The sequence below is a fragment of the Opisthocomus hoazin genome, chromosome 1, assembly GCF_030867145.1.
Source record: "Opisthocomus hoazin isolate bOpiHoa1 chromosome 1, bOpiHoa1.hap1, whole genome shotgun sequence".
In the NCBI taxonomy this organism is placed as follows: domain Eukaryota; kingdom Metazoa; phylum Chordata; class Aves; order Opisthocomiformes; family Opisthocomidae; genus Opisthocomus; species Opisthocomus hoazin.
In genome coordinates this window covers 88,564,275-88,581,909 of record NC_134414.1, presented here as the reverse complement: position 1 = coordinate 88,581,909, position 17,635 = coordinate 88,564,275, and the positions used below count along the sequence as shown (strand labels likewise).

The 17,635-nt window shown below is 41.7% G+C and overlaps 1 protein-coding gene across 1 annotated transcript in view; it reads right to left on the bottom strand.

Moving 5' to 3' along the window:
• Positions 1–11,574: 11,574 nt before the first annotated feature.
• Positions 11,575–17,635, bottom strand: part of EGFL6 (EGF like domain multiple 6) — a 48,881-nt gene continuing 42,820 nt past the window's right edge. The window contains exons 9-12 of the mRNA XM_075441466.1: positions 17,035–17,115; positions 15,018–15,104; positions 13,373–13,638; positions 11,575–12,169 (exon numbers count right to left, since the gene is read on the bottom strand). Coding sequence (XP_075297581.1) covers positions 12,074–12,169; positions 13,373–13,638; positions 15,018–15,104; positions 17,035–17,115 — 530 coding nt within the window. The 3' untranslated portion in view covers positions 11,575–12,073. The remainder of the gene's footprint in view (positions 12,170–13,372; positions 13,639–15,017; positions 15,105–17,034; positions 17,116–17,635) is intronic.

Genomic DNA, 17,635 nt, shown 5'->3' with positions numbered 1-17,635 from the left:
TTATAAAACAGAGACAATAATGCTTTATCAATTACCCCGATGTAAAACAAAACAAAAATATGGTAAAAATCATATACTCATTCATATATACGTGTATATGTGTGTAATGATATATATATGTATACATACATAATGATGTAACAGGCTGCCCAGGGAAGTGGTGGAGTCACCATCCCTGGAGGTGTTCAAAAAACGCGTAGATGTGGCACTTCGGGACACGGTTTAGCAGGCACGGTGGTGATGGGTTGATAGTTGGACTTGATCTTAGAGGTCTTTTCCAACCTTAATGATTCTGTGATTCTGTATATGTACATCTTTGGTTTTGCCTGTTTTTCCAGGATAAAATCAGTGCTACTCTAACAGCGACAACTTCGTTGAGGCTGTGACAAGTATCTCCTTCTCTAAAAACATAGGCTTCTATTCAACAAAGTGAGATATTCTGCCAGCTGATAAAGTGTTAAATATCCACAGAACTAGTTGGAAAAAAGTTGGTCAAACAATGTTCATCGTAAGATTCTTGCACGGAATAGTATCAGTTTCAAATCAGCATCCCTAAAAAAGTTTGGGTTTTTTTTTTTCTGAAAGAGTGGCTCTATTGTAAGGAAAACAAAATCAAAACAAAATGATTGGATATTATTTTTTCTATAAAATTCTTTTTTATATTTTTATTTTATTTTTAAAATTGTGTCTTATCATAATGTCGTAACAGCCTGCTATTTTATCACGTGATGTACTGCTTTGTCATATAGTCCCACAGTGGTACAACACATCATTTTGGACTTACTATAAAAATTTAACATTTATGAGTTTAAATGAGCTGTATGTTTGCATTTTCTGCATGTGATCTCCATAAAAGACAACGTTAGCATAACAACACGTGGACAGTTCTGGCTTGCCATCGAGCAGGAAACACCCTGCAAAACTGCCACAATCATTACTTTGTTTATTTATTAACTTGTACCCATGTCTATGAAAGAGATCGCAGTCACTGAAAGTAGAACAGTGATATGCAGTTTCTTTTAATGAAATAAAAAGCTTTTTTTGTACCAGTTTTGAAGATTATGTATGTTGATAATACATTAGCAATGAAATACTGCAGAGATGTATACCCATTCACAAAATATTTGTAATGTATTTATGTAAAATAAAATACGTGTGAATTCCCTTAAAGTCTTCTTTCTTCAATTTGTTTTTTGAAGGATAAGCTTTAGTCTCTTCCTTTTTATTGTCCGTTCTTGGAATTGTAAAAACTGCCTCTTCAGAATAGCTCAGGCAAATTGTGTTGTGGCAGGAAGGACTGACAGGCATTTCCGCTGAAATCCCTGTTTACAGGCACTGGAGCTGTGGTCTGAACTTTCTGAAACCTTGTGCACAGGTAGTGGCAGCCGCTGTTCCTTACGGAGAGGAATTAAAGGAATTGCATCCTCCCTGAAAACCTGGAAGGGAACTGGTAACTTCCCACTTGCTAGAAACGCTCCTCGACAGAGAGGCAAAGTCAACGACAGCTCCCCATAACACCAGCATAAATCAAAGTGGCAGTAATGAACTCAGATGAGTAAAAGATTTACATAAACGTGGCTGAGAAATGAATGTGTCTCCGTATCTTCAGCAAAAAGCTTAAATGCCAAAGTTTTGAGAAATGATTAAAAAATGTTCTTGCCTCCTGACTGAAAATCAAAGGAAGGCAGAATTACAAATATCATTATTAAATGTACCATTAATCCTATAGAAAACCGTTATCTTTTTTGATTTATACCTCATACAGCCTTTTTTTAAAGGTTTGTAAAGCACTGAGTCGGCCACAGGATAGTTTTGTATTAAATCTCCGTGATAGTATGGCTGTAAAGACAAGATGAAAGGTGGTGACAGTTCAGAAACTCTTTATTACCATGGCTGAATAAAATGGATTTCTTCAGAATTATGGACATTTTCTGGCACTGACTTTAAAACCCGATTTTTATTACTGTGTTTCCTGCCTAGGAAGAATTAGGTTACATTATCCTTGAAAACCTAGGAAGCCAAGAGTGATTAATCACGGCACTGACGGACTAAGGCGAAGGAGCCCTGGCCAGGTTGGTGTTCGGGAAAGGCTGTTCCCAGGGCAGCAGCAGCAGCAAGGAGAGAGATGGGTCCTGCAAATGGCAGACGGGTGCAGCTGGAGGTGTGAGAGGCTGCTAGGGAAATAACCTGCAGTGATTTTCAAGACTTCTTTCCAGCTGCTTGAATTCTTGTGGGAGCCCTGAGTGGCCAATATGTTCACGCCTCAGTCTGTCACTGGCAGGAGATTTCCCTTCTTTGCATAGTATCTGCTCCCAAATCCGACTGACACTAGCCAGAGGAGGCATCTGTCTCCTGACAGGGGAATGTACCTCAGAAAAAAGACTTTTAACTTGGCGTGCAGTTTGAGTGGGAGTATACAATTATATCTATTCTAGCATAAAGCCCTCACAATCATTTCCATTTTGTGTGAGAAGGCAGCTGGGATAGCAGGAAAAGAAAAGTAGACCATACTTTCAAAATGGTTTGTTTATGGAATAATTGAATTGATTGACTGAGATACCAAATCTTGTAATAATAAGACACATGAATATGGTGAGGGAGCAGTAAGAACAGGATGCAAGAAAATATCCCCCACCTCAGTGTTCGTCCGAACATCTGCGTCCGAGGTTGGCTTTCATATTTCTCCCATGCTCCAGTTAGTGACCCTTATCCCGATTTCCCTTCCCCGTTCTTGGGCTACCTCATGTCAGCTTCCTCCGCTTCATGTAGTGGCCAGTCTGCTTCAGTGGCGGGATACTGTAACAAGATTTGTGGCCTCCTAAGAGAGGTGCTCAGATCCAGCAAATTTTAAAAGAAATAAAAAAGGGCCCACAGAAAGAGAGGCCCTCCCTATGGCATTCATTTTGTGGTCTGGTGCTGTAGTCCTTGCTAGAGAGCTTTCTTCAGTTTAAGGTTTCTTCAGTTTGAAGGTTATTTTGTCAGTAAGTCTTGAATTTGTATTGTTTTTAGAGTTCCCAGGAAAAAAACAAAATCTGTCTATGATCCAGACATATGATTCAGTTCACGAGAAGGCTCACTACCACCTCCTCTATGCTACGAAAAACAGGGTTGCTGCATGCAGACTGCCTCCTGCAAGTGGTTCCTGGAGAATTTTGACTTCCGTACTCTGCCTGGGAATCATTTGAGAGAGAGTGCTTGGAGCCGGGCCTTAACAAAGCATGTCTGTGGAGATACTCAGTGCTCCTGCACATCATCCAGTTTGTTGGAGAAGCACCATCTTTGCATGGAAGTAAAAAAAAGTTTATGAAGAAAAAAGAATGAAATGCTATTTTAAAACAAGTTTATGGAAATGCTATTTCCTTTCACTCATATCTATATTTCTATTGGAATCAAATACACTGATTGTTTATAACAAATTGTATAATGATATTTAGCTTTGAAATATTTTTCTTTCATTTTATAATGAATGAATAAACCGCTTTAAATGTGGCATTAAAGTTAGCTTTAATCTGAGGACCTAAAAGGATCACTATTTAAATGTTTCTCAAATCTGTCTAAGGAGAATATTGTTCTCAGCGGTGTATTTGAAATAGGAATTGGTATAATGCATTACACAAATTTTAAGAAATTGAGACATTTTCACAGTATTAGACTGTTTCCCAGGGAGGAAAAAAAAAAGGAAAGGAAAGGGAAGAACTTCCCACAACATTCAGTCATGCTATACTGCATCACTAAAGACTAAATATTCCCCAAATAAAAAAAATGAACAATCAGTGTTCTCTCACCAGTTCCATAATGTACACTTTCTGAAGAGCTGGAGTTTGGAAGGGGAAAGGTGAGAGAGACTGGATGTCTAAATTTGGTGAAATTAAACTTTAAAGTCAGGTATTTGAGAGGTTAATAACTATCAAAATTAGAAATTATTTTCCATCAAAAATATTCTGCTGTGAAGAGTTTTCATGTAACAGTACATACATGACCAAAAAAATTATTATCCACACTTTCTTGTTATTTACCTTTTCATTAATATATTTTCATGAATTTCAATACCTCCAGTACATGCTGGTCTATGACTGTGTCCTAAAAAATATAACAATTATGAAGTAAATATGAGAGGCAATCAGTCATTGAAAGCATCTCTCCATTATCTTCAGCTTTATGATCCTTAAAAATTGCAGTGGGGAATCCTTATTTAATGTATAAAAATAACATCTAACAGCTGGAAAATGTTTTAAGTTCCTTTCAATTGCAGGTTACAAGATAATCACCTTGTGGGAACATGCCTCAGCGTTTCCATGTATTCAAGGCTGACAAAATGAAATGTCTCCTTGAATTCTTTTGGCAGTTGAAGAAAAGTTATTGAAACCTTTTGCTGTACAACCTTCAAGATTAAGTGATCACGTCTGTTGAGTAGTTTTTGAGGGGTGTAGTATAGATTTGGGTAATTAGCTAGAAGCTCTTTTTTTCCATTAACGTGTAGGCAGAGTACTGTCTCCAAATCAGACTTAAGAGCTGCAAATGATGCTGTCAAAGTTCAGGCCGATGGATTATAGCATACTTTTAACATTTCCAAATACTCCCAGTGCAGTTTGCTTGCTGTCTAAAATGTTCAAGGCGATAATGGATTTCACATTTTACAGAAATGGAAAACTGTCAGGAACATTTTGAGGCATTAATGACTGTGGGTATAACATGCCCTTTAACTGGCTTCATGTGAAGGAGGAACATGTAGCTTTTGCCCTGAGTGGCTGCATCTTTTGAATGAATGTTGCGAACAATCCCCGTTAATTTGCTGATGTGCTGATGTGGTTTATATGAATGTCTATACACAGTGGATTTATTCTGTTGCTTCTGCAGAAGCTATCTTTGAATTTATTCACAACAAAAAAGGTTTCATTTTTGCTCTTCAGACCTTATCACGCTAGAATTATTTTTATGATTTGCTGTGATGCAAGCTATCTTGTATCTGACAGTCCATTGCAAATAAATGAGAAACAATTTCTGCATCCACTACAGAAAGCCTGATGGCAGCTATTGCAGTCTGTGCTGATCTGTGCAAATCATTTGCTTACTCATTCCATGAAATGCAAAATCTTTTCTTTGTATCTTGTCTTTTGGATGGAATGCTACTATTAAAGTCATTGTCACAGTCATGCTTTGTGGGATATTTGGAGAACCACGGCCATGTGCTGAGCCCTCCAGATACCCTGAGCCTGACTCTTGATAAGCTGTAAAGGAGCAGGCATCAAGGTCACAATGAGGAACTAAAGGGGCTGCATTAACTGCGATTAGCAAGACAAACAAGATCTTGAGGAGGAGTTTGATGCGTGTGGCTGATGGCGTCACAGGAATCAGAGACTGAGAAGTGCGTGTGACCAGCGCGTGGACAGTGCATGCATCCAATCGCGTTAGAGCTATCGCTTGGCAAGGAACTATATAAACACGGGTTTGTAGCGCAATAAACTGGCTTTGTCTGATCATATTGGTCGTATGACGAGTCCTTAATCCCGCCGTGACAAGTGGCGCCCGAACAGGGATCCTCAGATCGGCGCTGGACCAGAGAACAGGAGCCTTCCAGTGGGAAGCCAACAGAGGGTGCGGAGGCGGCAGAAGGTGAGTGCTGCCCCAGCACTTGGGAAAAAATATTGCTAGCATATGTTGAGGGAAAACCTGCCCTGATCAGGCAGGCAGCCGGGGAGGAGATGGGGTCCACAATGACCCGAGAAGAGTCGGCAGTGGAAAAGCTCCTCCAACATATCCTTTCTACGAGAGGGCTATAATATGACTCACTTACCTTGAAGTCTCTGTTGCTTTGGGCACAGTGAAATGACTTGATCCCCACAGTGGGCGCTGCTTTTGAGGTGCAGACTTGGGAAAAAATGGGTGCAAGACTGTGGGAAGAAGTTAGTAAGGGATCGAAGGAAGTGAGTGAATTCTCTACGGTGTGGAGACTGATTTATGAGACGCTGAAAGAAATGAGAGCCAAAAGGAGGGCTGCTGCATCGACTTTCGCTGCGTTAACACGGGAAAGGGGGTCCACTTCAGCTACGACCATGCTTTTTGCGGGTTCCAGTATTCCGCTTGCCCCAGTAAACAAGAAAAAGGAAGGTTGAGGCACGATGGAGACCGCGAGTGAGAGCGTCGCAGCAGGGTCGCAGAGCGAAGGAAAAGGGCTACTGCCGGAATGCTCACCGCCACCGCCCGAAGCACCGTCACCACCATCTCCGGGAACACCAGCGACACAGACAGCAGAAGAAAGAGTACGAGCTCGAGAGTCGAAGGACAGTCAGATCGCAGAACTGATTGCAAAATTGGAAAAGTTGCAGGCGACAGGGCTGCCACCTCCACCTGAACCGCCAGCTCCTGACCCTGCCAACCTATTCCTGTCTCCTCCTCTGAATTGCGCTGCGCCATGGGGGAGGAGGCTAGGAGAAATGGGGAGAGGGGAAAGGGGACCTGGGGCCAGGCGGAGGGGGATAGTTCGTGACGCGCTCGTAGAAGGGGTTCTACTTCCAACCGTGTATCCGACTTTGATAGATAAGCAAGGGGGTCGTGTCTGGGAAGCGCTCAATTGGAAAGTGTTAAAGGAAGCGAAGGGGGTGGTAACGCAGTATGGTTTGAAATCTCCATATACCCATTCGGTTATCCAACATATTTTTTCAGCAACGTTGCTTACGCCTTATGACACGTGAATGTTAGTGCGAATGCTTTTATCGCCATTGCAGCAGTTACAGTTTTTTCAGCACTGGCAGCAGAGCTGTGACTCTGTTGCTGCAACACCTAGACAGCAGGGTGATCCGCTCTGTGGGGTTCAGTCTCAAATGCTGCTGGGGACAGGTCCGTTTGTGCGTCCTGAATGGCAGGCACAGTTTGCTCCAGAAGTGCTGCAACTGAGCTAGGATTTAGCGTTTAAGGCGCTGACGGGAGTTCCCGATGAGAAAGCACGGCCAGCATTCACAAACATTAAGCAGGGACCTGCTGAGTCGTTTGCAAAATTTATAGACCGCTTGCATAGTGCGATTATGGCGCATCCAGATTTAGGAGAGGACATGAAGGCAAAATTCTTAGACCTGTTAGCTTTTGAAAATGCAAATGAAAAAACCAAAAAAGGGAGAAAGGAGAAGGTCGCAAAACAAAAAAAGGGAAAACAGGGGAAAAGTTGTTTTAATTGCGGGAAGAAAGGTCATTTTCAGAGAGAATGCCGAAGTATAGGGAAAGCACTTCAGGGAAAAAGGAGAAACAAATGGTGTAGTAACTGCAAGCGGGATAACCATAACACAACTGAATGCAGAAAGTCGGGAAACAGATTGTTGAGTGCGGGGAGCGACGACACAAGTCCAGGGTGCCTGGACAGCTGCGCCGCCGCCACCACCGGCAGTGCAGGAGCGGATGTGGCAACAGCAGCAGGAGTCACGCTAACAACCCCGGAAGTTACGGTAGTGAACTCGGAAATGAATGGGCCTTTGGGACACGGTTTAAATGCTTTGCTCCTAGGCAGGTCGTCAACATCTAGACGAGGGATTTTTGTAGTCCCAGGAGCGATAGATGCAGATTATCAAGGGATTATAAAAATCATGGTCTATACGTTGTCTCCACCTGTTCACATCCCAAAGGATCAGCGATCTCCCAATTGATACCCTTCAGAGCAGCTGTTCTGAGAACACAGGCAATAGAACGAGGAACAGGAGGTTTTGGATCAACCTGTCAAGCAAATGTGCTATTGGCATTGGACGTAAAAAAGGGGAAACCAGAGGAGTGCGTGCGAATATCTCATCCGGCAGGGGGCACTATTCAATTAAAGATGCTGGTAGATTCAGGAGCAGATGTCAGTATTGTTCTGAAGAACTGGTGGCCTAAAGCGTGGCCAACAATCCCAACTAACATGGCCATGGTAAGTGCTGGAGGATCACAACAAACATTTATTAGCAAGGCACCAGTGAACTTAGAATTTAGAGATGGGTCGAGCATTACCACACGACCTTACGTGATGGCATTGCCTATTGCATTGCTTGATAGGGATGTATTGTCACAAATGGGGGTGAGAATCAACAATCAGGATTTTTAGGAGCGGTCACTGAGCAGCAGCCAGTCCTAAAATTGACCTGGACCACTTCCACGCCAGTATGGGTGCATCAATGGCCGCTAAAAATGGATAGGCTGCAAATTGTAAAAGAACTAGTAGCAGAGCAATTGAAAGCGGGACATGTTGTTCCATCCACTAGTCCGTGGAATTCGCCAATATTCACAATACAGAAAAAATCAGGGAAATGGAGGTTCCTACACGACCTAAGAGTGATTAATGCAGTAATGCAGGACAGGGGGGCCGTACAACCAGGGCTTCCATCTCCGGTCATGATCCCAGAACATTTGGATTTGTTAATTGTTGATCTCAAAGACTGTTTCTTTACCATTCCTTTACATCCAGATGATGCCGAAAAGTTTGCATTTATAGTGCCAGCTATAAACAATGGGGATCCCTCATTCCCCTACAGGACAGACAATAGTGGAACGTGCACACGGCACGTTGAAAGCGCTGTTGCAAAAACAAAAAGGGGGAGAAATAGGCAGTCCAGCAGAATGCGTTGCAAAAGCGCTTTATGTATTGAATTACTTGCGCGTCACGGAGGGTCGGATCTCTCCACCGATCATAGTACACCAATTATCATCAGACACTAATCCACAGCAGTCTAGTCCAGTGAAGGTCAGGTATCGGGATTTAATCACAGGAGAATGGAAGGGGCCTGTAGAGGTAAAATTAACTGGCAGAGGTTATGTTTGTGTCCTTGCAGAGAACGGTCCAATTTGGGTGCCAGCAAGGTGGGTAAGGCCTTGGATAGAGGAAAGGACCCAGAAACGAGGTAAGCCCACAAAAGTTCAAAGCGAGAGACCAGAAGCAACTCCACCCATGGTCGATGATGCTATGTAAGGATAACAAAATTGACTTAAACTTTTTAGTGGGTAGAGCAATTTATGCGACAACCCTTAGCCCCGCGGGAACCTGTGGAGCTAATAGAACAGGCTTTTGCTGAATGGCTAGTGTTAGTACAGAATTTAGAGCAGCAATAGATTTTTTGCTATTAGTGCATGGTCACGGTTGTGAAGATTTTGAGGGAATGTGTTGCGTGAATCTGAGTGATCACTCACAGTCCATCCATAACCAATTGGCAGACTTGCGAAAAAATCTGAACGCTATACAGGTAGAGTCTGGCCTTACGGATTGGCTGAAGCATCTTGGGATCTCAGGATGGCTTGCAGACCTGGTGCGCCAAGTGATAACAATGTTCATTATGGTTGTTGTTGTGCTGTTAATATTTAGTTGTGCTCTACAATGTATAAAGAAGTTAATGGCAAAGATGATGCAGGGTATCTGGATGGCTCAAAAACAAAAAGGGGGATCTGTGGGATATTTGGAGAACCACGGCCACGTGCTGAGCCCTCCAGATACTCTGAGCCTGACTCTTGATAGCCTGTAAAGGAGCAGGCATCAAGGTCACAATGAGGAACTAAAGGGGCTGCATTAACCGCAGTTAGCAAGACAAACAAGATCTTGAGGAGGAGTTTGATGTGCGTGGCTGATGGCGTCACACGAATCAGAGACTGAGAAGTGCACGTGACCAGTGCATGGACAGTGCATGCATCCAATCACGTTAGAGCTATCGCGTGGCAAGGAACTATATAAACACGGGTTTGTAGCGCAATAAACTGGCTTTGTCTGATCATATTGGTCGTATGACGAGTCCTTAATCCCGCCGCGACAATGCTTCAAGGTGGACTATGATCCAGCCAGCAACAAATAAATAGCAGTATATCTGACTCGATATGAGACCATGTTCATTGTGCTTACTCTCTATTGTTTGTGTATGGAGCAAATGATCTTTAGATATTATGCCTTCCACAGGCAGCATCTATCTTTCCATGCCAAATAACTGCACATGCAAGAAATGCCCAGCTGCACTTTATTAGGTAGACCCTGGTTGCTCCTTGTACATATTTCAGGTATCTCATTTGCACTGTGATGCTCAAGACTGTAACAATTCTTAGGCTTTAGGGGCACTGTGTATGCGTAAATTATTGCTGGTTGAAGCTAGACACAGAATTTTATTTCAGTAAAAGTGATCTTTTATTTTCTTGGTCTTCAGTAAGGGTAGTTCAACTTCAGAGAGTCAGAAGAGGAGGAGTCCAGAAAAACACTTGTTTCACTTTTCTGCCCCGTTGTGACCAGGTTCTTCAGGCATCCTCAGATCGCAGTCAGCATCCAGTCCACTACTGTGGGAACTTTCCCCTCTCTTTGAAACTCCCAGAGTCTTTGCCCTGAGACTAAAGAAAGTTTGGTTTTCTCAAGTCCCTGTTCTGTAATTTCCTCAGCACCTCCAGAAATACCAGGAAAGAAATTCGTATGTCACAGCTGAAGTCCATGTACAGTTCTTGGAGCACCTGTTTTGTAACACAAACTGGTTGTAACAAAGAACAAACATTTCCTGATTACATAGCTATGGTGAACTTTGCAGACATTTCCAGTCTTGCTTACCCTTTCCCCACCTGTGTGCAAAGTGCAAAAATACTATGTTTGCGTTTCAACAAGAAATGTCTCAAGCATCCATGACTTGCTTCATAGGTGCAGTTCAAGGTGTCTGAACTTTTGTAGTTGTTTTTTGTTAAAAAGCTTAGGTTCGTATAGGCTGAATTCTTCAAGATTTTTTAGTGTTGGTCTATAAAATTCTATTCAATTGTTTTGGATGTCCCCTTCTTCATACAAGAAATAAAATAAAGACTGTCACTAATAATAACCAGTGAGCAGTCAGCCTAGAAGGGGATAGACAGAGCTAACTAAGAGGAAGATGTATGCATGCATGTTTAACTGAGCGTTGCCTGAACTGGGGCTTCTCCATGGGCATCTCTGTCCTCTCGGGATTCAGACCATCAGGTACTTTCAGAAGATATCACAAGACAGAAGAAGATGGTTCTGTCCTCCATGGCATTGTCATCTGACTTCTTTTCGGAACAGGTGGAACCCGTATTCTGGACCCTCCTCAAACATGTACATGTATGTGTACCTGTGTGTGTGCACAGGTGAGCGTGGTGGGGGGTGGCTGTGTGGCAGCTCCTAGTTTGTGGGAGAAGGTTCTATGTACCTCCCTGCTCCTGGGGATGGCGGATAGTCTGCGTCCCTTTTGCGGAAATTTGAAGGGCCATGAAGGGACTTGCAACAAAGACTTTTTTTTCAGTTGTGTAAGAAGGAGCCTTATTGTGTGACCACTCTGTGCTGGAAAATGAAAACTGTTCTTTCACGCCTTTATGGGGTAAAGTAGGCCTGCAATCCAGCAGGAACCAATTTGTTCCTGAAGGTCAGTACACAATGTGAAGTTTCTTAAGTGCTAATAATGGGTCATTCTGTTTGTTCTTTTTTTCAGTGCCAGTCAGTAACATCATCTGTTAATGATGAACATTAAATGCTTATAGAACTATAAAGGGATCATTTCTAAACAGTGATTTATGTGACTCAAAGACACTGATGACAAGATATTTTACATACTTTATTAGTAATGAAAATATTCCTCAAAGACATGACTCCACTTACAACCTGCATAGCTCCATCAACAAGGAAATAAAGCTCCTCTCTTTGTTCTTGTTGAATAGATTGAATATCTACACACTAAGAAGTTAAAATTACATCACCAGAAGTAGTAACATCCTCTTAAATACTGCTTGATGTTTTTGTGGAGTAAAAAAAACGAAATAGAAAACTTACAAATAGCCTTGAAAACAACTTTAAGGAATAAAAGCACGTAGAATTTGTAAAAAAGCTAGACAAATAAGGCTTTAGAAACGCTGATCTTGAATTATAAAATACAGTATTGCTGCAATCAAAGCATGTATTAGAACTAGAATAACTCATTAAAAAGTGTACTGTGCATCTTGCATGTGTCATTTTTTCTGTTTGCATTGCTGCATTAAGTTCAAGTCACAGTTTTTATGGTTTTGGTTTGTTATAAAGAAAATTATATAAAAATACAATACTAGTAAGGCAAATATTAAAAACAGGATTAAATCCGGTACGCTCAAATATCCATTGTCAAGTATCCTCTGGGCATAGACCAGAAATTAATGTAACATTGTCTACTCCAATTTCTCCAGTTTTGCCCTTCCCACGTTCTGATTCAAAAGTGACCTGTTATAAGAAAAGAGATGTATTAACAGTGAAAATGTAGTTTATCCAACCATGTAGCAACTCTAAATGTTAACTAGTTATAAAGCTATATCTGAGGAATGTTTTATCACAATACAGGACTTAATGACTCAAATCCTTGCAGTTTTTAGAGTTTCCCTGTATTATTTGAACTAGACTTATAATCCTCTGCACAGATTTACAATACCAAATGGATTCCTTTAATAAGATTACTTATTTTCATTGTACGAAGAAAATGCAAATTGAGTGAAATCCTATTACAATAATGTAGTTTTATCACAGTATGTGATGTTAATGCACTTCATTTCTTGAAGACATTACAACTGTTCATTTGCAATCTATTTGAAACCTTAAGTTTTGGGTTTATATACTATACATATATATTTATGTATATAGCATGTGTATATATAGTATAGTAGGTATACTATATATATAGAGTAGGTTCATTTTTATGAATAGGATGCCTGGGTTTTTATTTGATAAGTCTGCTTCTCGTATATGTAAGGGCTTGTCTACATCATTCCAGCAGTGCAAAGAACTTTGAAAAGGGCTTGCATCTCATTTATACTCATAGCATTCAATTACACAGCAGAAGCCTTTAGACAGCACTGAAAATGTTCAGTCACATAAATGAAAACCAGGCCTTAGAATTTCAAGGAAAAACTTGCTCAAGTCCTAATTGAGGCAGTTTTCAGGCATACATCAGTGCACAGTGTTCCCTCTTGGCTAGCATGACCTGCTCCAAAGGTGATTGCCCACCCTTGATTATAAATGGTATCTCCTTTTGCTCTAATGGTCTGATTTAGTGTGGTTTGAGAGCATCTCCTTCTCTGAAATTGAAAATTTTCATTTTTCCAGGCATGTATGTATGCTTCTGTTGCATGAGATATTACGGAGAGATTTTGATTGCTTGTGTTCATTTATGATCTGATGCAGTTTTTACACAAAATGACAGGATTACTGGCATCAGTGTCCTAACCAACTGGGGTAATTCAGTTCTGAAATTACAACCAGATAATAACTTTTCCACCTCCTAAAATGTGTGCTGCTATTTCCCATTTCAGATAAGCATTTCAATTGCCAGCAAGCGATGCCTATAAAACAGTTGGTGGAACACTTGAGGATTAGGAAATTAAGCTGTTGTGTTGATTGTGGTAGCTGGTTTATAAATTGTGTTATACTTACACTGTTGGTTGTTTCAGCCCCCTGAAATATCTCTATTTTTCCAGTTCTCCACCTTTCATCTTTTCCTTTGTCCTGCTCCCAGACAGGAGCAGGTTTTTTGTTTGCCAGGAACACTCGAAGTTTGCCCACTCTCTCGCCAGCAAGCCGATAACTGAAAATCAGGCAGTAGCTGCTCTTTGGTTTGAGGTCAGTGAGGAGAAGTTTTAGACGCCCCATATCCTTCTTGTGCCCCACAAAAGCTGGAACTGCCATGTAGTACCCATCACCTAGTACCAAAAAAAAAAAAAAAAAAAAAAAAAGGAGAACGCATCTTTAATGGACTTGTGTTATTTATTAGCGAATTGAATACATATGTGCTAAGAAAATAGATGGAAGCTGTGTTACTTGAATAATTTAAAATCAGACTGGAGAAAAGCAGCAGGGAGCGTACTTTCCAAAGAATAAGCTTGCACTGTTGGAAGTCAGATGAGTTTACAGAGGAGATGAGTTCGTATTTCCCTGGCAATTACAGTCATTCTTCCTTGCACTATCTTTCAAAGGCAAAACCATCTCAGTTTTTCAAATGCAACAGCCTGAAACAAGCTGCTGTGCCTCTGTGGTCAGACCATTTCCTGCACTTGAGCTAGCTCAGTACTCTCCACTGCCCTCTGCAGTGATGACAAACTCATAAAGGAACTGATTGCTTATTCTCCAGATCTTGGGGTGGCAATGAAATGACAGACACACACAAAGTGATAAAGGGATAAAACATCTGGGCTCATAAATAAAGTTGTAATCAGCAGATGTAAGTTCAGGGAGATGGGGTAAGGTCAGGGTAAGGTCTTCCTGGAAGTGACAGCACATAGAATGGACTTGGGGAGAGGGAAATTTATGAGGCAGGAGAGGAAGGATTAGTGAAGAAAGACTGGGATGGAAAGACTGTGAGGGAAGAGGGGGAGAATGTGTGTGTAGGAACAGGAGCAAGTGGCCTGCAGGATCCACCTGTCCCTACCGCAGCAACTTCTGCAACATTTCCTGCGTCACAGGGGAAGAGACAGCCTTTCAAGCAAGTTTCTTCAGCACAAGTTTCTGCACACACCCGCAAAGCAATTGCACATTGTGCTCGTGGAGCTCCTTCTCAGGTTTGAGCAGGCCTGCCCTTGGTACCAGGTCAGGTATCGGTTGTTCTTGAATAGCCCCCTGCCCTTGGCTCGTCCTGAGGAACGCCGACACTAGTTGGTCTTGCAGAGTTTGAGATTTCTGAGCAGCTGTCACAGCGCTGTCTAAGCCCTGTGAGTGACTATGTTGCCACATCCATCTAAACGGCAGACGTGTGATTAAATGCCCTACCAGTGTTGGAGAGACACAATGTGTAACCAATAAGTTTTCCGTTGCCTTGTACCTTGTAATTCTGAACAGTTATATTCTAATAATTTCTCTCTTTTGACTCGGTTGTGTTGAAATATGTTGCCGATTACCAGTTTCCACTGGATATTTCAAAGAAACAATTTCCACTCCCAGCGTTCTCTGCCTCCTTTTCTCTTTTATAAAGATAACCCGCTGATGGGAAAGCTAATTCTTGATCCTGTTCTCCGCTCTGTCCTCCTTGTTCTGGAGGGGGTGAGCCATCAAATCAAAGCATAGCTAGAGGACAAATATTAAATACCTCTATCTCGATCAGCAGGATTCCAGTCAAAGTCATCATCAGCATCTTGTTTCCAGTCACAGACCCCTCGACTGAAGCTGCAATCAACTGAAAAAAAAATTGGCAATAGAGACTCAGAGATAAGAGGGCCACTATGTCATAAGTACTGATAAAAATAATTTGCTCTTTATTCACCCAGTTATTAAAGTATAGGTCATTCTAAAATTATCTACAATCTGAGTTCCGATAAGTGTTGACCTAGATGAAATCGCAAAAAAGCAAAACATCAGAATTTATGTACTAATTCTTTCTTTAACTCACAGGAAAATCTGTTGTGTCTTTTTACTGCCAATCTATCTCACATCTGCACATGGGTTATGTGCTGTGGCTTCTGTACACTGCGTGTCTGCTGATCACCAGGTATAGCTGGAGGTGTTAGTTTTGAACTCTAGCATCCTAAATGGTTTGGGATCTGCCAACGTTAGAGCTTTCCTCTCTCCATTTGTTACACTGCTGTAGTTGCAATCGGCTGAGATGCTCAAGCTCCAGTTCTGTCCATTGAAAGAGGGAAGCTGGTCTCCCATGAGAGAAATCCTTTACATCAGCACTTCATACTCGTACTACATGGAGCTGGGAGTAGCCCAGATCAGTTGACCTTTAGAGCACACTGAAAAAGGGTGTCACCCAGAGCAGACCACAGCCTTCGGCTGACAGTGCAGATGAAAAGCATTTCACACGCAAAGATAGAAACACTGTGCAATGCAAGCATGACAGATCAGATTACGAATGATACGTCAGCCATCTGAATTTCCTCAGAAAGAAGCATCCTTCTTGTTATTTTCATGTATTTTATCACGAGACAGAGAAGTGCAGAACATGGCATTTACAGAGATTTACTGTAAAAGTCCATTGTTTCTGAGATTACTGCTTTCTGAATTGGAAAAACCCGTATCTCACCCTTAATGTCAGCCAGCACATCTATCTATTTTGTTTTTGTTTTGTTTACGATTTGGAAGCATTTGTGGATTGTTTTTGGGTGAAACCCACCTTGTCCTAAAAAAAATCTCAGCTACAGCCAATCCCAGCATTTCAGCCCCTGCCCGCTTGGCTGGTAAGTCCCCAGGAGCATGCTGCTGTCCTGTAAATACATCAGCTCAATGCAATCTCTCAGTCCCCTCTTTTGCATTCTGCTTTTTTCCATGGCTCTCATAAGCAGGTCGTTATAGTCAGCTTCATGATCCTGTCCACCCCAGGGAAACTGTTTCCCACCAGGGAAGTGGGGGAGAGTGCCCTTTGGTCTGCCTTTATGCTCTGCTTTGACCAGAGCTGCCCTGCAGCCTGCTACAGTTCCCAACAGGCAGTGAAGTTTTCCGTTTAAAAGTGTGTGAAGCAGTTTCCTAGGGCATGGCAGAAGCTCGTGTACATAAATTGACAGGTCTTGGATCTTTTATGCTCCCTTGACTGGCTTCACAACAATTTTTCAATGTGAGAAAGAACAGCTAGTATCATCTTACTCTGATATACATAGGACTTACTGATGAATTGGGAACCATCATAGATACATAGCTAGGCTATTTAAGATTCAGGGTAAATACTTATTCAGTCTTGTTCAGGGGAAACTCCTATTGACTTCTGACAGAGGACCAGGAGAAAAACCAAGAGAATATGGCTGAAGGACTTTGGCATATTGTTGCAGGCTATGCAACACTCTTCTAACATGGTTTCATTTTATAGACGATAGAAGTGACTTTATTTTTTCATGACTATTTCATCAGATGAATTCAACTGCAAGTCAAGTTTCAGTGTGGGGAACTTTCTATACATGGCTTATAATATGTATGTTTTGAAAGGGACACAAAAACAGCTTCTCACATTGGAACTGGCAGAATGGTTTGGCCAGATAGTGTCTCTAACACGCTCACCAAACCTTTGTTTTATGTTAAAGGCTTTTAAACTGGTTGTGGCTTGGCTAATATAGGTTGTCAAGAAAACACAAAACACACAGGAAAATAAATACTGTAGAATAAAAATAATCTACCTTCTTGCTCTGGTCTCGACACTGGAACTTTCCTCTGTGCCAGGAGAGGGCCAAAGGCAGCTGCTTCTTTCACCTTAGGAACTATGGAAAACAACTTGTTAAGTGCTAAGTAATCATGGGACAGAAAATGGAACTTCACTCCTTTACACCAGTTGCCATCATTTATTTAAATAACTCAATGTATGTGTTTTCCACTCCACCACCAAACTCACATTCCCAACCCCAGTTAGATACTAACTCTGAATTTTAAAACGTAGTGTAAATTGCTGTTTTCCACAGCACTGTGCCTTCTAAGCTGTGGGCAATGGAGCCACAAGATTCACAAGGTCATAAAATGTTGAACGTGAACTTTCTTTGGCATGGTGGTCTGCTTTCTTGCTACAAAACTTCGATCAATGATCGAAGTACCTGAACTTTACCAGACAGCGAAGACAAATCCTCAGTGACTTGGCAGCACTTTGCCAACAGCAGCCTCAAAAAACAGGTAATGTCAGAGACTTTGTAAAAGCCATAAATGTTGGGGGAATCAAAGGTCCACAGCTCTGTATTCAGGTAAGTGATAGCTGGTGCTGCTATAACAGAAGCCCCAGGAAATTATTTT